Genomic DNA, 20,464 nt, shown 5'->3' with positions numbered 1-20,464 from the left:
TATCTTTCCTACCTGAATGTAAACAAATATATTTAAACAAAAACTAGTAAAAATCTTGGTACCACCTAGGCAGCTCCAGTCTCTCACAAACACTCTGCAATTCGTCTGGGCTTCCTCTAAATTGACCCAGAATGACTGCAATCTGCTTTCCATCATCTGAAAGGTGTGGCTAATTAGTGCTCACTCTCTGGAAGCCTCTACTCTCCTGTTACACTCTTGCCCTTGTTTTTAAGAAGACGGCAGGAGAAAGATGTAGACATTGGCTCAAATACTCTCAAGGCTTTATGGTATGAGTTTCCCATTTGCTATCCATTTCAGTGCTTAAACTACGCTGGGGAAGCTGAGCTGTGGCCTTACCTTGCTAAGTGAATAATTTTTTTCCCTCTTTGTTAATGCTCTGCATGTCTCATTTCATAGATCATAGAAATGGAAAAGTGCAGCTCTGTCATTGACTTTATAGCTTTTGTCCAGCCATGAGAAACATTCTCATCTGCTTCCCGAATCCCTTATTAGTGTGAAACCCCCAAATGGAATAAATCCTTCCACTCTTCAAAAACATTACATTGTGATGGCAGAAAAAGTAGAGGGGTGGGTGTGGTGCTTTGACAAAGGGGAACAATCAAAGTCTGATTTTTGCTTGCAAAATGCGTAGTCCAGTTGAAGAGACGTGTAATCATTTGGGGAATCAAGTCCGCTCTGACTCTTGGCTCCCCGAACCTTTTCATCATCTGGACGCCAGATAAAATACAGATGTTCTTAGCGAGAAACACAGCACCAGACTATTTCCCTCTTGGCTTGCGCTGCCTCTTAAATGCCTGAATGCCAGACAAACTCGTTTTCAGCATTTTGGTTCAGCTATAATTCACAGAAGATATCCCAATCTGGATTGAATAATCTTCTCCCAGCTCTGTCTCTGAAATCGGCCCCGTGTGCTCTGCGGCCTTTGGCTGCTGGGTTTGGGATGTTCTCTTCCTTTAAGTCACATGTGCAAAACTGTCATAGCAGACTGCAGCCATGGACAGGCTCCCTCTGAAACCAGCACGAGACCTTTCTCTTGTCCCCTTTGAAGCTTCATCCTGTGCGGCCTCATTGAGCGGCCATTACCTGTGCACTGTGGTGGCCCCTCACCAGATCTTTGCCCCCAGATCAAAGGGAGAGCACCTCTTGTTTTCACCAGTATTGCTGCATAGAATGTCAGTCTAATTTTTCCAGCAGGAAGATAATTTTTTGTTTTTGTTTTTGTTTTTTTTTTTTAACCACCTTGAACACACAGAGGTCTCTGAAGGCATGCAATTTCCTTACCAGAAAGTCTATAATGAAGACATAAATGTGAGGAGGCCAATTCTAAAGATTCAGGGAGGAGTACATAGTGGCAAGTCTTTGGTATTCGAGTGCAAGCTCCCACAGTCTTCTTCCCTGCTCCCCGTGCCCCTCGCTTTCCCCATCTACAACTGGGGAGGGCAACTTTTAAAAGGTGAGTACTAATGATGGCAGATTCTTTTTCTTGTTTGCTTTTTGATTTTTCCCCCCATACTGGGGATTGAACCCAGAGGCACTCCATCACTGAGCAATAGCCCCAGCCCTTTTTATTTGTTTAATTCTAAAATTTTGAGATAGGGCTTCACTAAGTTGCCCAGGCTGGCCTGAAACTTGCAATCTTCCTGCCTCAGGAATTACAGGCCTGTGAAGCCAGGCCAAGTTTGTCCTGATAGGACTCATTCCTTCCCCTCCCCTTTTCTCTCTCTTCCTTCTTCCTTCCTTTCTTTCCTCCTCCTTCTCCTTCCTCCTCCTCCTCCTCTTCCTTTTCCCTCATCTTCCTCTTCCTCCTGCTCTCCTTCTCCTTCTCCTCTCCTTAACTCCGGAGCTCAAGTGATGCTCCTATCTCCTGATATCTCCTGGAGTAGCTAGGACTAGAGGTGCATGCCAGTAAGCCCAGTTGATTAATGACAAATTTTAATTCCTACAGCAAGATCATCTGTTTTAGTCTAAGTTCCAGTATGTTAGGTTTAACTGTCAAAGTTTCCAATGGGTGAAGGTTTCCTTTAGCATGATGTAAAGATAAATGTGACAGAAGCCATTCTGAAAATTTATTGTTTTTCTTATATTGTTGCGGATCAAACCCAGGATTTGCACCTTCTGGGAAAGTGCTCTATCACTGAACCACACCTCCAACCCCTATTCTGAAAAGCTGAGAAAATGGTCATTTCCCTTTGTGATTTTCTTTACAGGTTCTTGGGTCATCTTCACCCAGGTAGAAACTTTTAAGACCGGACAGTTCATAAATTGCACCTTGGGCTCCCCTTGCCGGCCAAATGCCAATCACCGTTTCCTACCCTCTCAGGTTGCAAGCGACCTGAGACCTGGGAAACCCGTTCCAGTTTCACGCCACTCTCATTTCTCTGCACAGCCTTCCTCTCTTGGATAACTCAGAAATAGAGGTTAAAGATGAAGGGGTACAGCGTAGGTAGGTAGCTAGGCCCCTGCGATTTCTCTTTGGGAGGCACATACCGTTCCAAAACTTGCCTTCCACCTGGTTGTTGGCGGGCCAGACGCACGTGCCGCGCCGCAGCTGCTGTCCTTCCCCGCACCTGCTGCATTCGTCATCGCCAATGCCGGTGCAGGCTTCACAGGATGGGTGGCAGGGCTCGCATTCTCCCGTTCCCTGGTCTCCATAGAAGCCAGGACCACATTCCCTCACACAGCTACCACCTTCGTAAGAACATGAAGAGGACATATTAAGTGGGGCGCTTGCCCGTCTAGCTTGAAGCACTAGATGAGGCCAAGTTATAAAGCGATTCTCAGCAACATTTTTTTTTTTTTAAATGTCATACCTGGGATTGAACCCAGGGAAGCTTAAGCACCAAGTCACATCCCCAGCCCCTTTTAAATATTTTATTTAAAGACAGGGTCTTGCTAAGTTGCTTAGGACTTCACTAAGTTGCTGAGGCTGACTTTGAACTTGGGATCCTCCAGCCTCAGCCTTCCCAGATGCTGGATTTAGAGGCTTGCGCCACCTCCCCTGGCTCAGAAACATTTTTTTTTTTATTGCACTTGATTTTAAAGAAACTAAGATGGCTTTAGCATATTTTAATCAAAGAATGTATTTTAATAATCTGACGCTAAGTCCTTTTTCTACTGCGAATTTAAACTGGCCATTGGCTTAAAGGGTTAGGAGCTTTAATGAACACCACAACATTCTTGATATCTTGAAACACTACAAAGAAAATGAATCTCTATTGAGATAACCATGGAAGTTCATTGTGGACTGTCTGCCTCACTCTCTCTCCTCAAATATTTGATAACACTGGGCTATTTGTTCTTCAGTTGGAAGACTCACAGTATATTTCTTTCCCAACTATCCATTTCCATCAAGTCAATGAATTTAAGATAAGGGATCTTGTTCAACTCTTAATGGGTACAGGAATGTATAATATGGATTAATTATCAAGAAAAGCATCATGGTTCTAAATATTCCAGGTGACTTCAAAGCCAAAACTTTCATCTTTAGGTCCCCTCTCCCCTTTCCCACCCAACTCATTCTTGTTTCCATCAGCTTGGAGAGTTAAGATGAATTAGTGAAATATGAACTGTGCGTTAGAAATAAATGCAGAAGGAAGTACTAATGTTTGTTTTCAAATCAAATTAAAATTCCTTCTTGGACCAGAAGCACCAGCATATGAGGACTCTCAAACCCATCACAGGAGTGCTCCTATTGCACTGCCTGGGTAGAGCTGCAGAGCTCTCTTTGTATGATGCCATATTTTGACTTACCCAAGAGAAAGAAGCCCTCTTCACACCAGAAACACTCATTCTGGTCACAGTTGCCACAGTTAGTATCACATGCTTTGCATTCCAATTCTTCACTGTAGGTCTTCTCAGGACAGGTTTTATAACAATGATGCTCAAACCTAGGGGAAGAGGATGTAGTTTCTTCCATGACATGTGCTGATATTTTTCTTTTAACTGCCACAATTTAATCTCCTCATACATTTCTATGCAGTATTTTTTTCAGTGTCTCAAATAAGCATTTTATTTTATGCAGCATTTGTAACAGAAGTAGATAATTGGATTTCAGGGGAGGAAACTGGATTTCTTGGTGTGATTTTCCCTGTCAAACCAATTCACTACCTACTTCTGGACTTCTGAGGGCTATGTCAGGGCATCTGAGAGGAGGCTGTGGAGAAGGAATGGGGTACTAATGTTTGTTTATGGAGTATGTTCACGTACCAAGTCATTTGAATTGTTGCACAAATCCCATATGGTAGATATTACTTATTTTAAATTTCTAGATAAGGGAGCTAGAAGTTCTAGAAGTTCAAGATCTGGTGCTCAAAATCTAGTTAAAGTTGGGACCAGGATTTTAATCAAAGTGATTTATGTGATTTACCAGACAGCAGTTGGCACTTAAAAGACCTGAGATAGCTCAGTGTTGAGCTCAAGTAGTTTACCAGAATGTCTGTAACTAGATTATTAATAACAGTGATTATTAATAACTTCATCTTATACACACATATATGCACACACATATATAACATACATGTGTGTATATATGCATATATGAATTATTACATATATTATCTATTATTCTCATTATACAGCAATATGTTGTAATTCTGACTCCACTGAATTGTGGAAGGAATTTGAAGGAAGAGTAGAATGAAGTTGAGTCTTGTCCTTTGGTGAATATCAAAGCATCATCAGGGGAAGTCTTTGCATTTCTTCCTTAGCCATTTCTAATGTACTACGCCTCTTTAGCTTTATTCAAAAGAATATGTGTGTTTTAGCTTGGTGGTATTAGAGCATGTTATTTCAGTGCATTTCTTTCTTAAAGTGTTTTATGAACCATGCTCATTAGTGAGCCAGTGACACTGACAAGGCTGGATCCCAGGTTTCACAGATAACACTCCAGGTTGGATAGGTAACAGGTGCAGGTGGTGGTGGTGAGGTGTATTCAGGTATCAAAATGCAGAAGTAGGCAGGATAGTGTGAGATTGGAGTGATAGGGAGTGATAAGAAGGACTGGGAATTCCTTGCCCACTGCTGCATGTCCCTATATTTTCTAACTTTAAGACTAAGCTTTCCTTGTCCAGTTCTTCAAAGAACATTTTGTGTTCCCACCATGTGACCTCACCAGGGAACACTTGCATTTCTGCCATTCATTCTGCTTTGGGATCCCATGGAAAGCCATATGCTGCCTAAATGTTGACTACGAACATGCTGACAATTTACATTCTGCTCATTAAATGTCATCTGGTGTATCTTATAATAGTCAAACCCGAGGCCTCTTCTGCACCCCTCCTTCCCTGTTTAAATGAAACAATAATTTAAATCAGTGGGTCAGAGGTGCAGAGACTCTGGCAATGTAGAGGAAAAGTCATTCTGGAAATATTGGGTTAAAACCACACCTCTAAGAATAGGCTGAGTATCTCTAATGCAAAATTCCAAAAGGCAAAACACGCCCAGCTTCATAGCTTCTTGAGCATGGAAGAAAATTTCACACCATGAAACTTTGTCTCATGCACAAAATTATTAAACATACTATGTAAAATTACCTTCAGGCTATGTGTATAAGGTGTATATGAAACATAATGAATTCTGTGTTTGAATTTGATATTCCAAAATCTGGGAAATAATCTGAAATATGAAACACTCTGATCCCAAATTTTAGTTAAAGGATACTTAGTAAAATGAGAAAGTTAACTCATCGTTTAAAACGATGTTTCAGTTGCTGTCCCATTATCTTCACTCCTTTCACCATCTCCTGACCTACAACTGCAATTGGAGTTCCTAGAATCTGGTGAACCCACAGGCAATGTGGTAACAGAAGAAAGTGACCCACCAATGCTGAGATGACCTGATAGAGCCTGGCCACTAGCTTGGGTGTAATATGAGATGACCCAGAACCTCCCTGAGCTTCCCTTTTTCTCAGAGATAAACATTGATCCAGTGTCCCTGGTGATCTTTATGAAGGATGCATAGAAGGAATAGAAAGGAGGGTTTATTTACCACACAACTCCTCCAGTGAGGAATGGACTGTGGGCCTGGTATCAGCCTGGGCCTTCCTGCCACTTTCATCTCTTTCCTTTTCTTAATTTGTCTTTCAGGAGAGGCAACAATATAAGCTGGAAGGGAGACTAAGATAGGAAAGGAAATGACATAGAAGCACACTATCTTCGTTTTTGTAGGTTTTGATTAAAGAACATTGAGGTTGATGATTTTCTGTGTTTCGTTTAAATGAGTGTTCTGCATCTCTTATTACACATGGGATGATACAGAGCTAAGACGGAACCTGGTTTCCCCTGGAGCATTCAACTCCAGTTAGGGACAGGGTCTCCATGCAGACATTCGGAAACAGCCTCCTTGGGGTTGGTATATGCTTAAGGTCTGTCCATAAACAGCAAGGTCTGAATTTGGTCACCCATGGCGAGATTCCTAGACACCAGTGTCAGGCTGGATGACATCCAGAAAAAGAAGGCCTCCTTTTGAGTCAAGAAAACAGCTGGGCTTTTATTGCTAAATCCAAGAATTGCTCATTAATAGCCCACAGGACAGAGTTGCTTCAGGGCCTCTGTGCTTTAATCACTGGATTTAGGATTAAGTCAGTAATGCTGAAACTGCAGAAAAGTTAGTGTCATGAAAAAGAAAGAAGGCCAGACTTACATGTAATACCCTGCAGCGCATGAGGTACAGGTTCCTGGATCATCTGGAAAAAAATTATACTAATGAAAAATTATCAACCGCATTTTTGTTATTGGAAAAAATGAATTTTGGAAATGTGGTGGTGTGAGATAAATAATCTTCTGGTATGGTTTTATGAACAGTATTGTCCAGAAATGATATTTGAACAGATTGCACCATTTCTAATGAGTAACAAGAAGTACACTAGGAATTATCTCTATCAAAGTAATAAAATAAGAGTTCTCATAAACACTTGGCCTGACTTTCAAGGAGGAATAGGGCCAAGCTACCGGGTCTTCAAATTAGATCACACCCCCCCTATCCACATTAAGAATCTTCTGGGCTTAGTGTGTAGATGAGTGGTAGAGTTCTTGCCTAGCATGTGTGAGGCACTGGGTTTGATTTCCAGCACTGAAAAAAAAAAAAAACAAAAAACAAACAACAACAAAAAACCCTTCATGCCCCTGTTGGGGTAACAGCATCAGTCATATCTACCCAAAAATCCAAATAGAGATTACAAGCGTCTGACCCAGAACTGTGGGTTTCCCATGAATTTCCCTAAATGCCTGCCAATGGGAGGGAGTGTCATTTGAGAAGGTCCTTTGAAATTGGGACAGTTATTTTTCCCAATACAAGCACTCACTTTGTGTTCTGCGCTTGACAACCTTCTAAAGAAACTTTCCTGTTCTCATTAAGTGTAATGACTCAATGTGTCCCTGTTGGCTTGGAGAAGGGTTCCCTCTTGCAGCTCTCAGGGGACTTAAAAGAGAGAGACAGGAGAATCACCATCTCAGTTTGTCTGCCCATCCCCAACATTGTCACTCTCAGATCTGATTATAAGGAAATCCTGTCACTTTCTCTGGTCCCCAGTTTCCTCTGGCTGTTTTTTTCCCCCCTATGATCTGGCCTCACCCCAGTCCTGCTCTTTCCATTGTAACAGGAGATGAACACCAATTACTCCTTAAACCATTCCTCTTGGTATGTGGAGATTTCACATCACATTTAACTTTAAACTAAGTCTTTGGAACTTCGCACATACTCTCTAATCTTGTCTGGACTGTGTCCTGGTTTTCTCAAATCCTGCCCTTTTGGGGGAGGTGTAGAGAGTGGTTCACCCAGTCTTTAGTCACACACTCATCTTGGATCAACCTAGGAATGCTTCAAGATGTCACTACTGTCTACTGTACATGTATCACACTCAAAATTATAGTGAGAAGATTGCTAAGAGAGGCTCTGCCACTTTAAGGAGGTATCCTTAGAACCTTCTGGAAATAGCCTAGTGATGGAAATGGCACTGGCCTGGGGATTGGACACATGTTTCTAGTTTGAAGTTTTAACTCAGATTTAACTGTCTCACAAGCATGCTTAAATACCACTCTTATTTCTTAGGTCCTGGTTTCTGCAGGTGTAAAATAGTTCATTGGACAAGAAGTTTGTTAAGTCTCTCTGACAGTCAAAGATTCCAAAATTCAGTCTAATAGGAGTTAGGAAACTATGGCCCACCCTGGAACTGAATTCAGCTTTGGACATTCATTTATGATGTACGATGTATGAATGCTTTCATGGTATAGTACCAGAACTGCATGGTTGCAACAAAGATCTGAAATAGCTACTATTTCCACTTCACAGAAAAAGCTTGCTGACTTTGTCAAGTTCACCTGTTAGGTGACACCTGTCATGATTGACTTACCAGATGGATGGTCCCAGAGCTCCTCTTAGGCAGAGAACTATCTATATTTAGGAAAATACCTTGTTAAGTTACTTGGGGTAGAAATTTAGTTAGAAGGGTTGAACAAGAGCCAAGACAACCGAGGTGATACAAAGGCCCTTCAGCAGGAGGCCATGATTTTTGTTCTTGGGAAGAAAATGGATTTTAATGTCTGTGTCAACATGGTTCATAGTAAGGTGACTAAAATCGGACAGTGAAATGAACCAAAAACCAGGGTAATTAAGTAGAACCAAGAAGCTGAAGGTACTCATGAGAAAGAAAAGCTCCCTGACATTCTTAGAAATCCTGGGAGGGCTTTATGCTTCTGCCATCTGTGGATTGATGATGTAAATCCATTTTAAGGGTGTACAGAGGTTCTAATGAACACCAGGCTCCACAGGGCTGGTTCATTTCCCACTCTGAGCCTATTTTTGCATCTATATTCTTTTCAGTTCTTCTTCTAAGTAACTTGCTGCTGCTCAGCTTGCATTTGGGCAGCTTACTTTTCTCTTTTTTTCTGCCTGTCCCTGATGAACATATTCGGCTCTGACAGTTTTGCTAATTTGGCAAAGGCTGGGGGAAATTCTAATCCTGTTCTCTAATGTTCTGGTCATCCCTCCCATCTAGGAACTTAATGAGCTTGCTCTCTGCTCCTTTAAGCAGGTCACTGATGAAAATGTTAAACAGAACCAAGACTCAGAAATGTGCATACCAATGTAATCTTGAGTTCAGGGACTTTTCCAGCCCAGTTGCACAGTGAATTTGGTACCTTAACAACAGTTTGCATACATGAATTATGCATAGGAGAGGAGCTGTGTCTTCTAACAGCTAACGGATGCCCATTAGTTTTTCTCATTATTGCCAGTTGTTCTAAAGAATGAGAATTATTTAAAAAAATTTTTTTTCCACCCCAGAAGATCTACAAGTCAGACATAAGCTAAATGGATTTAGCTTGACCACTGAGAGGCAGCTGTTATGGGATTAAGGAAGATGGTAACAATCCCAAACCTAGAAGTTGACTCTGAGTCAACTTGGCATATGGATGGTAAGGAGAGGGGCTTAAGGAGAAAGACAAATTTTCCTGGCTTCTAGTATGTGTGAGGGGGTGGGGAGGGGAAAGGGGCATATAAACAAGCTAGATTTGTTAACTGTCTTGGAAGGTGTTATCCAAAGTCGGATGTTTAAATAGCTCTGGTTATTTGATCTTGTTGAATCTTTGGGTTGAGAGAGCATATTTCGATCGGTCAGAATTCAGAGAACCTCACACATTTGGAAAAAAGCCTTCTGGAACAGTTGTTGGCTTGCAGCTGCCACATCTCTGCTAAGAAGGATGTGTCAGCAGATGCCTTTCAAGAGTGGGGTACAGTCTTCCGTTCTTCAGAAAACTCATTCCTATCGTGTACTTTTTATGAGACAGGGGCAAGGTGGGCAGGACTACAGTGTCCACTCTTGAGAGCTTTGCATCATCCTCTGCGTCACCTTTCTACTGTGTCCTTGGGGCTCAGTAGTATGGAAACTGAGCTCACTGTCCCCAAAGACACATCCACTCCTGCTCTCAACTTCACCTTCAGCAGTCAACTTATACTCTCTGCCATTTTGTTTTGTTCTTAGTGGTCCCCATAGCCTTCACCAGTGAATATGGATGAACCAGGGCCACAGAGGAGTTATATGCATGTTACCTATACAGTGTAATGGAAGGGGGATATTTTAAATTTGAGATTGAATGAAACAGTTTAAAATGTTCAGAGAAGGGTTTATTTTTATGGTTTACATAAACTTTGGGTCCTGCAATGAAGGATACTTACAAGGGAAAATTCCTCTAACTTGCTTTTTATAATTTTATTGTTCTTGCATGTTTATTTCTCATTTAGGAAAGACAGAAGAAACTCAGTTTCTTAATAGTCTTTTCTCTCACCAGGCGTGGTGGGGCACACCTATAATCCCAGTGTCTCAGGAGGCTGAAGTGTGAGGATTGCGTGTTCAAAGCCAGCCTCAGAAACTTAGTGAAGCCCTAAGCACCTATGTGAGACCCTGTCTTTAAATAAAACATAAAAAAGGAAAAAAGGGCTGGGGTCAGTGGTTAGGTGCCCTTGGGTTCAATCCCCTATACAAAAAAAAAAAAAAAAAAAAAAGAATAGCATTTTCTCATAGAATATGTCAGAATTAGCCATAGTTACATATCGTGTAGGCAGAATTGACTCTGCAAAATGGTAGGATCAAATTGATTTCAGGATGTTCCTACCTTGCCTCTGGCTATTTCCTTTATGCTTCCAGGACTTTCATTCACATCTAAAGCTAACCAGTCCTCTAAGACTTCTATTAAAATTTATCTGGGGGCTGAGGATGTGGCTCAGTGGCACAGTGCTTGCCTAGCATATATGAGGCCCAGAGTTCAACCCCAGCACCACAAAATAAATAAATAAATCAAAACTATCTGTCCCATACTGTACAGACCTATTTGGGAGGTTACTCTAAGATGATGCAGAATGAACATGTTAAATTTGTGCTTTCAGGAGAATCTTTAGTTCTCACCACTTTTAGTCTTTTGTCCAGTAGTCTAGAATTCTTAAGTTCTTCTAGACTGACTCAGGTCACATCTGTAAGTTTTCCATTAAACTTAAATATAATTAAACCGTAACCTGCATGCTTACTTTTCCCAGATAATTGCTATCTTTTGGCTCAGTCAACTTCCCTGGTCCAGCTATCTGGGTTCTGCCAAACTCAACACTCTGTTTACCTTCCCAAGAGTCTTCCTGGCTAATGTCCCCCACCTTTAGGCAAAGTATTAAGCCAAAGTCAGGCTCAAGTCATACTTCATAGATTTCTAGCTTTAATCTCACACCAAGATCTTCAATAAGAGAAATCCATGAAAATCAAAGGAAGATGAAGAAAGGAAAGACATTTAGGAAAGACAGAAGAAACTCAATTAGGGAGAGGGAGTGGGACTGGAAAGGGGGAATCCTGGGGAATTATATAAGCCAATTATTATATGGTTATATCATGTGCATGTATGAATATGTAACAATGAACCCTACCATTATATTTAATTATAATGCACCAATAAAAATATAGAGAAAAGAAAAGAAATCCAAAGCCTCAATCTCCATACTTTTTAAAAATCTATCAACCCCATGGCTTAAAAAGTTACCACGCACCTATAATACACATATGTGTGCATAAATTATTTGTTATTAATTACTGTTATTCATTATTGTTATGTTTAGATATATGGTGTCCCCCAAAAGCTCATGTGTGAGACAATGCAAGAAAGTTTAGAGGTGAAATGATTTGGTTATGAGAGCCTTAACTTAATCAGGGCATTCATAGGGATTAACCGGGTGGTAACTGTAAGCAGGTAGGGCGTGGCTGTAGGACTTGAGTCATTGGGGGCATGCCTTTGGGGTTTATATTTTGTCGTGGTGAGGAGAGTGTGAGCGCTCTCTCTCTCTCTCTCTCTCTCTCTCTCTCTCTCTCTCTCTCTCTGACCCACTTTCCTCCACCACATTCTTCCACTATGATGTTCTGCTTCACCTCAGTCCTGGAGCAATGGAGCTGGCCATGTAGGGATTGAGGCCTCTGAAACTGTGAGCCTCCCAAATTAACATTTCCTCTTCTAATTGCTCTTGTAAAGTTTTTTGGTGGCAGCAGCAAAAAAGCCGGCTAAAACGATTATGCATGAGTGCATGACTATTTTACATGTATTAAAGAGGTGTGTAAACATAGAAAATTCAAGAGGATAACTTTAAAAAATGAACATACATTCTATTTTTTTCTGCAGCCTTGGCACATCTAGCTCTAGAAACCAGTGACTCAGACCATACCTGATGAAGGCCATGTTTAACCTTGCAAAAACATGTCATACATGGAAGAAATGGCCCTTTGATAGTGTCACTCATGTGAATGTATGTAAGGAGCCCTCTGCACTTGGCTTCCAGCTTTTCCTTATTTATACACTATTTGATTCTAATTAACTAGCTCACCTAGCATTTTTTAGCAGAAAATAAGTGGGAAACATAGATATGAATGAAAATGTTTAAATGACATGGTTCAATTACACTTTCCCCACCTTTCCACAACCCTTTATGTATTTAGTATGCAAACTTATTCCTTAGAATACATTTTTCAGAAAATAACCAGTAATCATGTCTCAACAAAAAATAACCTGAGATTTTTATCTGTTGAAAATATGTTTAAAATGATGGTATATTGACATCAGATGAGCTAATGAATAGCATTACAAATCTTTTTCTCAAGAGTATTTAATGACATGGAATAATTTTTATTATTATAGGTTATGTGGAAAAGGATGATCCACAGCTATGAATATGTGTTGATATGCATGTAAAAGTCTATATATCCATATGCAGAGATATTTGTAAAACATCAGAAGGGAAAAAATAAAATATTAATCTCTGATTCTATTTATGTGTGCATATCTATATTTTCCCATTTATGTGTGTGTGTGTATATATATATATATATATATATATACACACATATATATATATATATATATATATATATATATATATATATATATATATTTCTGTGTTTTCTTAATCGATGTGCATTACAGGATCAATTAGAACAAAATGTTACTAAGAAAAGAAAGAAGCCAGAGGTGGGTGGGGTGGGGTGGGGTGGCATGCGCCTGTTGTCTCGGCACTGGGAAGGTTGAGGCAAGGGAATCACTTGAGCTGGGAAGTTTGAGGCCAGTTTGGGAAACATAATAGGACCCTGTCTCAATAGCAACAACAATACAACAATAAAGGATGGGGGGTGGGGAATGGAAGGAAGGTAGGAAAGAAGGAGATGTTCTCTTTCCCTTCCTAACCCTACATCATCAGTACAGGACTGATGTTTTTCTACAGGGTATGGTTCAAACAGTGGCAGATGTTTGTACAAACTCTTCAGATAAAATTCACTTTGAAAATGAATTGTTTTTCTGGTTGGATTCTGGAAAGGAGGCAGATGACTAGGCAATGGGTTATTATTGGCTCTGCCTCAAACTCACCAACCAGACCAGAGACCATCACTAAGGCCAAACACTCCTAGACGGTTCCCTTTCTCAGCACCTGCAGCCAACTGGAGCCCCAGCAGAACATCCAACCTACTAAGATGTTTCATTGCTCCCTTTAAGGGCACGAACAGCTCTTCAAGCGACCAATCCTTGGATTGCTTTGAGATATAATTAAGCAAATTGTCCATGATGCATATTCTCCTAGAGTAAATATGTATTTAGTTATTGGACAACACTGCACAAATTTTCAGGAGAGTGGCTGACATTCTTCAGTCCATCTGAGGATAATGAATTGGGTAAGAGATTTATATGCCCAAAGAGTGCGACTAATTATAAGCCCCAAATAGCACTAAGAAGTACATAATTCAAATAGGCCTTGAACTTAGAATTGCTTCAAATAATTAACATTCAAATACAAAATGGATCTTCTGACAGCTTTGCCAAAGCAGAAGATTTTTCTGGAAGGCTCAATGGTGCTGGGATACAAAGTATTTGGTTGGGGAGGTTGTTGATGCTTTTCAATCTTTTTGTCCTCACTGGTGTCCAAGGACAATGAATAAATATTTGAATTGGCAGTAATGAAAATGGTGCAGCTAACAATGGGGCACAACCCCCTGGAGGGATATAGTAGTAGCAGGGATCTGAATAAATAATGGAAATCATTGTCTACAAATGTTGGCTAAAAGAGGCTCCGTCCTCCACTGGACTTTACCAAGTCCTTGGTTCCAACGATGGGATATCATAATAGGCAAGTTACTTGTGGATCCCATGCTTCTCTGGGCAGTAGCAGGTGGAAGGCATGAATGAATGTATGCAGCTGATTTCTACAAGGAGGGCTCACCACAGCTGCACGTTCACACATGTTTTTCTTACATTTTAGGGAGAAAAACACAACTTTAAAAAATCAGATAATTATTAGAAGGTAAATAAAGTACAACCCTTTCTTTGAAAAAAATGCATGAATTCGACTCTAAAATGTAAGCTCCATGAAAAGAAGGGTTTTGCTTTTTGTTTTCCTTCATCTCCAGTACCAGGTGCTCCAGGAACTAAAAAAATAAATAAATTCAGGTTAAGGGCAGAGACTGAGGAGACTATGGTAAAGAGAGGTCCTCATTTTGCAGGACTAGCTAGGGAAAGGGAGTTTCAAGAATCAACATTGAGTAGAGATCAGAATGTTAATAAGGACCTGGCCATGTGAAGTTGTTCCTCTCTCCTTTTTAAAAAATTATTTTGGCCATGATGGGGATTGAATATCTGCATGCACTACCACTGAGGAGCTCAATTCCCACCCTTTTTATCCTTCTATTTTGAGGCAGGATCTCACTAACTTGCAGAGGCTGGCCTTGAATTTACAATCCTCCTGTCTCTACCTCCACATCACTGGGATTAGAGGCGTGCACTGTCCTTCCTGGTCAGGCCATGTGAAGTTCTGAGGATCGGGTGCACTGGTCTGAGTCCAGGGAAAGCTCGACCTGTTCATCAAAACGGCTAGTAGGGATGAGAAAAAGGAAGAGAATACAGAGATGAGGCCAGGGTCATGGACAGGACCAGATCAAATAAGGTCTTATTGATCTGAATAAGAGATTTATCTTCTAATCCAGAAGTAATGGGAAGCTTTATATTTTAAAAAAGTTCTAATGTAATCTGATTTACCATCCTTGTGCTATGTGAAAAATGGCTCATTTACCCATGGAAATTTATACATCCTGCTAAATCAAACCAGGATTTCATATAACACACACATAACATAATAGTTGTAGATGGACACAATACCTTTATTTTATTTTATTTTTTATGTGATTCTGCTTCCCACAGGTGAGGCGAGCACTCTGCCACTGAGCTGCACCAGCCCCACGAAGAACACTTTTTAAAGGAATATTCGAGAGATGAAATGATCGGGTATCAGTTCAGTCTGTGGCTGCAGTAATGGAAAACTCAGATTTGAGAGAAGCCAAAGTAGTGAAGTCAGAATTAGATGACAAGATGTTGGGGAGTAGAGGGAGACCAAGATGGCTCCCTGGGCTGTTCTGGGCTGGAGTACAATACATGGATGGGAAAAGAAAGGCTCTTGGCTGTGAAATGGACTTGGCAGAATAAACACACACTTAACTGGTCACATGCTCACTCCATACCCTGTATTGGCTGTTATCAGGAATATATGCAGGCAATAAAGGAAAACCCTGCCTTCAAGGAATTTGCAGTCTGATGAGAGGACAGTAATTAAAGAAGACAATTAGAGAGAAACCACTGTGCACAGGACAAAATATTTGGTCAGGGCCCCCAAAATACCAAATCATGATTCTCCCTTTCTCTTCCCACTTAATTGGGCTTTTACTTCTCTTTCTTAATAAAAAAATTCAGAGCATTCTTAGTATACTTGGGGTTGCCAGGTAAAATGCAGGACTGTATAGGAACACTACAGTTTTAGTGCAAGTTTATAAATGGAAAATAAACTTGCTAGATAAAGAGACCACAAAAGATCATCTTGGTCTTATTTTGATTTGGGGAAGATTAAAACCAAACCAAACCCAAGAAGAACAAAAAGAAAGTAATGATAAATGGAATGGAATGTAGGTTTAATGTAACCTGTGTTTTCTGGGACATCTCCAGAGGAAACTCAACTTAAGTAGTCCCAGGGAGGTAGTACCCCAAAGCAATTGATAGAAGTAAATGAAAATCCTTCTAGATAAGTAAAACCTTAGCCTAGACCTCAAAGTAGTCTCATATGTCATTTTTTTTTCCAGGAAAATGGACATAGTTTAAAGACATAAACCACACAAGGACATCAGTCATTATGAAAGAAAATTAGCAGAAATAACAGATGGAAGAATCAGGTGCACAGATACAGATCTTGAAATTATCTGGCAAGAATATAAAAATACCAAATCTTTAATAGTTTTAAAGAAATAAAGGTATCTTGAAAAATATTAAGGGATTAAACAGTTTGGTAAAGAAACAAATATAATTTTTATAAGAGAATGGTATGAGAATCAGCATCTATAATTCAATGGATAGATTAAATAGTAGGTTAGGCATAGCAGAAAAAGAATTAGAAACTCAGAGAAAAGGAGAGATGAAAATTTTAGCTCATAGAGACAAAAAGAATACAGGTACTAGGCGTGATGGTGCACACCTGTAATTCCAGTGACTCCTTGGGAGGCTAAGGCAGGAGGATGCAGGTTCAAAGCCAACTCAGCAACTTAATGAGGCCCTAACCAATTTAGCAAGACCCTGGCTCAAAATATAAAAGTTCTGGTGAGGTGGCTCAGTGATAAAGTTTCCCTGAGTTCAATCCCTGGTACAAAACAAAAACAAACAAACAAACAAACAACAACAACAAAACACCAAAATAAAAAAAAAATGCAGGAAAGCATGGTTAAAACACAAAAAGTTAGAACGATAAGGTCTAACAAATGACAAAGTTCCTAAAAGAAAGAATTAGAGAATAAGATGAGTTGATATTCAAAGAGAATAGAATGCCTGAGAATTTTCCAGAATCATTAAAAGACATCAATTATTGGTTCCAGGAAGGAGCAAAAATAATATCATTATTATGATTATATTAATTTTAAAAATAATATGAAGACCCATCACAAAGAAATTGCAGAATACCCAAGAAAATAACCATTAGCTTCTGGAGAAGGATTCAGGGACAAGTATGCAATAAGAAAGAAAACACTTGGAGAAAAAGACTTGAAGATTTGGTGGATGAAAGAACATTAAAATCCTTTGAAAGGTTGATGAAGGGCATGAAATAAAAAAACCCAGTAGGGAAAACTTAGGTCCAAGGCCCTCAGCAACAGTTGTAAGTGAGGGCACTAAGCATTTTGTTTGATTTGAGTCCTCTAGTTCTCCTGATTGAATGTGTCTTTTTCCCTGAGCTTCCAATAAATTTTGTAAAGATCCTCCCTGGCAGGGATATAGTGAATGATGTGCCCTAGTAAGGAAATATGCAACCATTGTGCCTAGTGTTATGCTCCACATGAATTCATTCCTTCCTCAAATATATTCTGAACCCTATTATGTATTAGGGATACAATGGTGACATGTTCCTAGTACAATATAGCACTTAGGGCCTGGGGAAAATGCAGCAAATAAAAAGATGTTGCAAGGGACAGTGTATGGTCAGTGTCACTAACAGAATCATGAACAATTTGCTAAGAAGAGAATAGAGCAATAAGTAAGGTGGGACACGTGTGTGTGTGTGTGTGTGTGTGTGTGTGTGTGTGTGTAGGGGAGGCATGGGGCGCGGGGGTGGGGGAGTAGTTAAAGAGAAGTTCCTTGAAGCAGCAAAGGCTTGGCTGAGACCTGAAAGATAAATTACAGGGAGGACAGAGAGAGAGAGAGAGTGGAAATGGAGAGAAAGGTGTTTCATGTGGAAAAGCCTGAAGCTAGAGAGAGCTAAACCTATGGAGAAAATTCCTTTACAGCTCATAAGCTGGGTTGCGGGTGGTGCATGCCTAAAATCCCAGCAGCTCCAGAGGCTGAGGCAGGAGAAGTGTGAGTTCAAAGCCAGCGTCAGCAAAAGCGAGACACAAATAGGACTGGGGATGTGATTCAGTGGTTGAGTACCCTGAGTTCAATGCCTGGTACCGCCACCACCACCCCCCCCAAAAAAAGGCTCATGAGTTTCTTCTTGAAGAAACTGTAGAGTGATCATCAAGAGCTTGTCAAAATACAGCATAATTGCCCTCACCTTAAAACATACATGTTTGAAAATAGAAGGACGGTAAAAGCGCCAAAGTGGATTGCAAAGAGCCTGAGAGAGCTGGAGTAAAGACTAGATGCTGGGGCCCGAGGAAGCAAGAAGAGAGATGGGAGAGGAAGGCTGATGAGGCCAGCCGCTGCACCATGAAGAAGTTTCTATGTCATGCTTGGGAGTAGGGATTTCACTTAGGGCCCATCATTTCAGATTTGTAGGCAGCTGCCACCATCAGGTTCACCTTTTAGAAACAACAACATAATTATAGTGTAGGGAATGGATTTGGAGATGTGAGAGAGTCCAAAGAGATTGGAATTAGGGAGACTAATTAGAAGATCATTGCTGTATCCAAGAGAAGTACACCAGCAGCCTGAACTAAGGTGTGGCCAAGCCAGGTACCTCATAATGACGTTCTGGCCAATGAGGGATAATACACGCAATGGTGGTCCCATGAGATCATATTGCCCAGTGATGTCATAGTCATCTTAGTCTGTGTAAGCACATGCTAGGATGGTCACAGAACTACAAATTCACCTAGTGATCCCCTTCTCAGACCTGTCCTCATTGTTCAGAGATGCATGGTTGTAGCTGAGATGGGTAGAATTAGACGGAGTGAAAAATATTTAGAAAGTAGAAATGACTTGGTAACTAACTTGTGGATAAAATTATGTCACAAAAGACAATTTACAGTATTAATACCTGGTTCCTATGGGTGCAACCCTTGAATGAGCCTACTTGAAAACAGGGTCATTGCATGTGCAATCAAACTAAGATGAGGTCATACTGAATTAAGGTGGAGAGGTGGTGGACATGTGGGGACTAGTGGGAGGTGTTTAAGTCATTGGTTATGTTGCCCTTCAAATGGATAAACTTCATTTTCTTGGGACCCTGATTAGTTCCCAAGAGAGTGAGTTATAAAGCCACTCTCTGGCTTCCTGCTTTACCATTTGATTTACCATTTACCTTTCTCATGAACTCCTACTATGATACAAATTATTGAAGCCACTTGGTCTTGGACTTCTGACCTCCAAAACTAGGAGCTAGACAAACCTCTTTTTTTAATAAAGTACTCAGCCCTAGGTATTTTCTTATAGCAATGAAAAAAAAACTGATTTAAACACTCAATTATTGTCTAACATCACAAAGAATTCAGATTTGAGAACTTCTGCTCCCCTGAATTCCAAGTGATTTCTCCATCTCTTGTCTGTATAGCCTTTATTTAAGATTACACTTTCTTGCTTAATAAGAATATTCACATACTTGCACTAAAAAAACTATACCATGCAGGCTTATTATGCTATTCAAGATCAGTGACCTCCTACTGATTAACAAAAGCTCACATCACATTTTCAGCTAAAGAACATCTGTCTAGGCTATAGGCCTTGGGACCTTTCAGCTGGGCCTGATGTCAACAGCCTTGCACTAACAGTTACGCAAATCATTAAATTAACGACCTCTGTCCCCCACTTATGGGATCTCCAGGTTAGTTAATCATTGCAGTTTTCATCTCAAGACCTTGCTTTAAATCTCTAATCTTTTTAGGATTCTTGCCAAAGCTGAACAGCCTGTTGCAAAACAGAACAATCCTTTAGATTCTGCAATAAGTGCCCATTTCTGGCAGGAGCCAGGCTAGAGAAGCCAAGAGGACTGGGTGTTCAGTCCCACCAAAATCATATCTTTTATTATTTCTCCATTCAGACAGACAAGGAAAGGTTGCAGCAAGCATAACCTTTCATTTCCTGTCTTTTGGGGTTCACATACTCAGCATCCAAGGAAATTCTCCAAGTAAAGATATTGTTGAAAAAAAGAGGAAAACAGGACAACATCCATTTATCTCCTCTGTTGCTTAAACAGAAACAAAACTGCTGAAAAAACAAAATTTTATTCTCCAAAAGACATATTTTCTGGTCATTACTTTTTGCCCAAACTGCTGGTTTGTGTAAGCAAACCAGAGTTTATGTAAACAAATCCTGTTATCTGAAAAATAGAAAAATCTAACAGCCATCCTGTATGGTTTGCTCTTTTAAAAAAGTTGCTCATATTTTTACAGAGATATTTTGAAAGACTCTGCCTATTCATCATCCGGCATATTTTAAGGAAGTGATGTTTTCTTTTGTGTATCTTCAAGTTGCTATAGCAACTGGATCACTTTCTACTCATTAATCAGGAGGCACCAGCCAGAGAATCTATCCTCTCCCCTAGGTTTGGAGCCTTTGTCTATTGTTCCACCTTTTAAAAATGTCACAGAAGGGGAGGGGGGATAGTAGGGGATAGGAAAGGTAGCAGAATACAACAGTCACTAATATGGCATTATGTAAAAATGTGAATATGTAACAGATGTGATTCTGCAATCTGT

The 20,464-nt window shown here is 40.3% G+C and overlaps 1 protein-coding gene across 3 annotated transcripts in view; it reads right to left on the bottom strand.

The window, feature by feature from the left end:
* PCSK5 (proprotein convertase subtilisin/kexin type 5) overlaps positions 1-20,464 on the bottom strand; it is a 450,277-nt gene that overhangs the window by 48,477 nt on the left and 381,336 nt on the right. For all 3 annotated transcript variants that reach the window (XM_081278894.1, XM_081278895.1, XM_081278896.1), the window contains exons 25-27: positions 6,661-6,703; positions 3,772-3,908; positions 2,509-2,709 (exon numbers count right to left, since the gene is read on the bottom strand). In XM_081278894.1, the coding sequence (XP_081135020.1) occupies positions 2,509-2,709; positions 3,772-3,908; positions 6,661-6,703 (381 nt within the window). The remainder of the gene's footprint in view (positions 1-2,508; positions 2,710-3,771; positions 3,909-6,660; positions 6,704-20,464) is intronic.

Source organism: Spermophilus citellus, assembly GCF_964194105.1.
Source record: "Spermophilus citellus genome assembly, chromosome: 2".
Classification (NCBI taxonomy): Eukaryota; Metazoa; Chordata; class Mammalia; order Rodentia; family Sciuridae; genus Spermophilus; species Spermophilus citellus.
The sequence above is the reverse complement of the archived record's forward strand: the minus strand, read 5'-3'. Positions and strand labels throughout refer to the sequence as shown.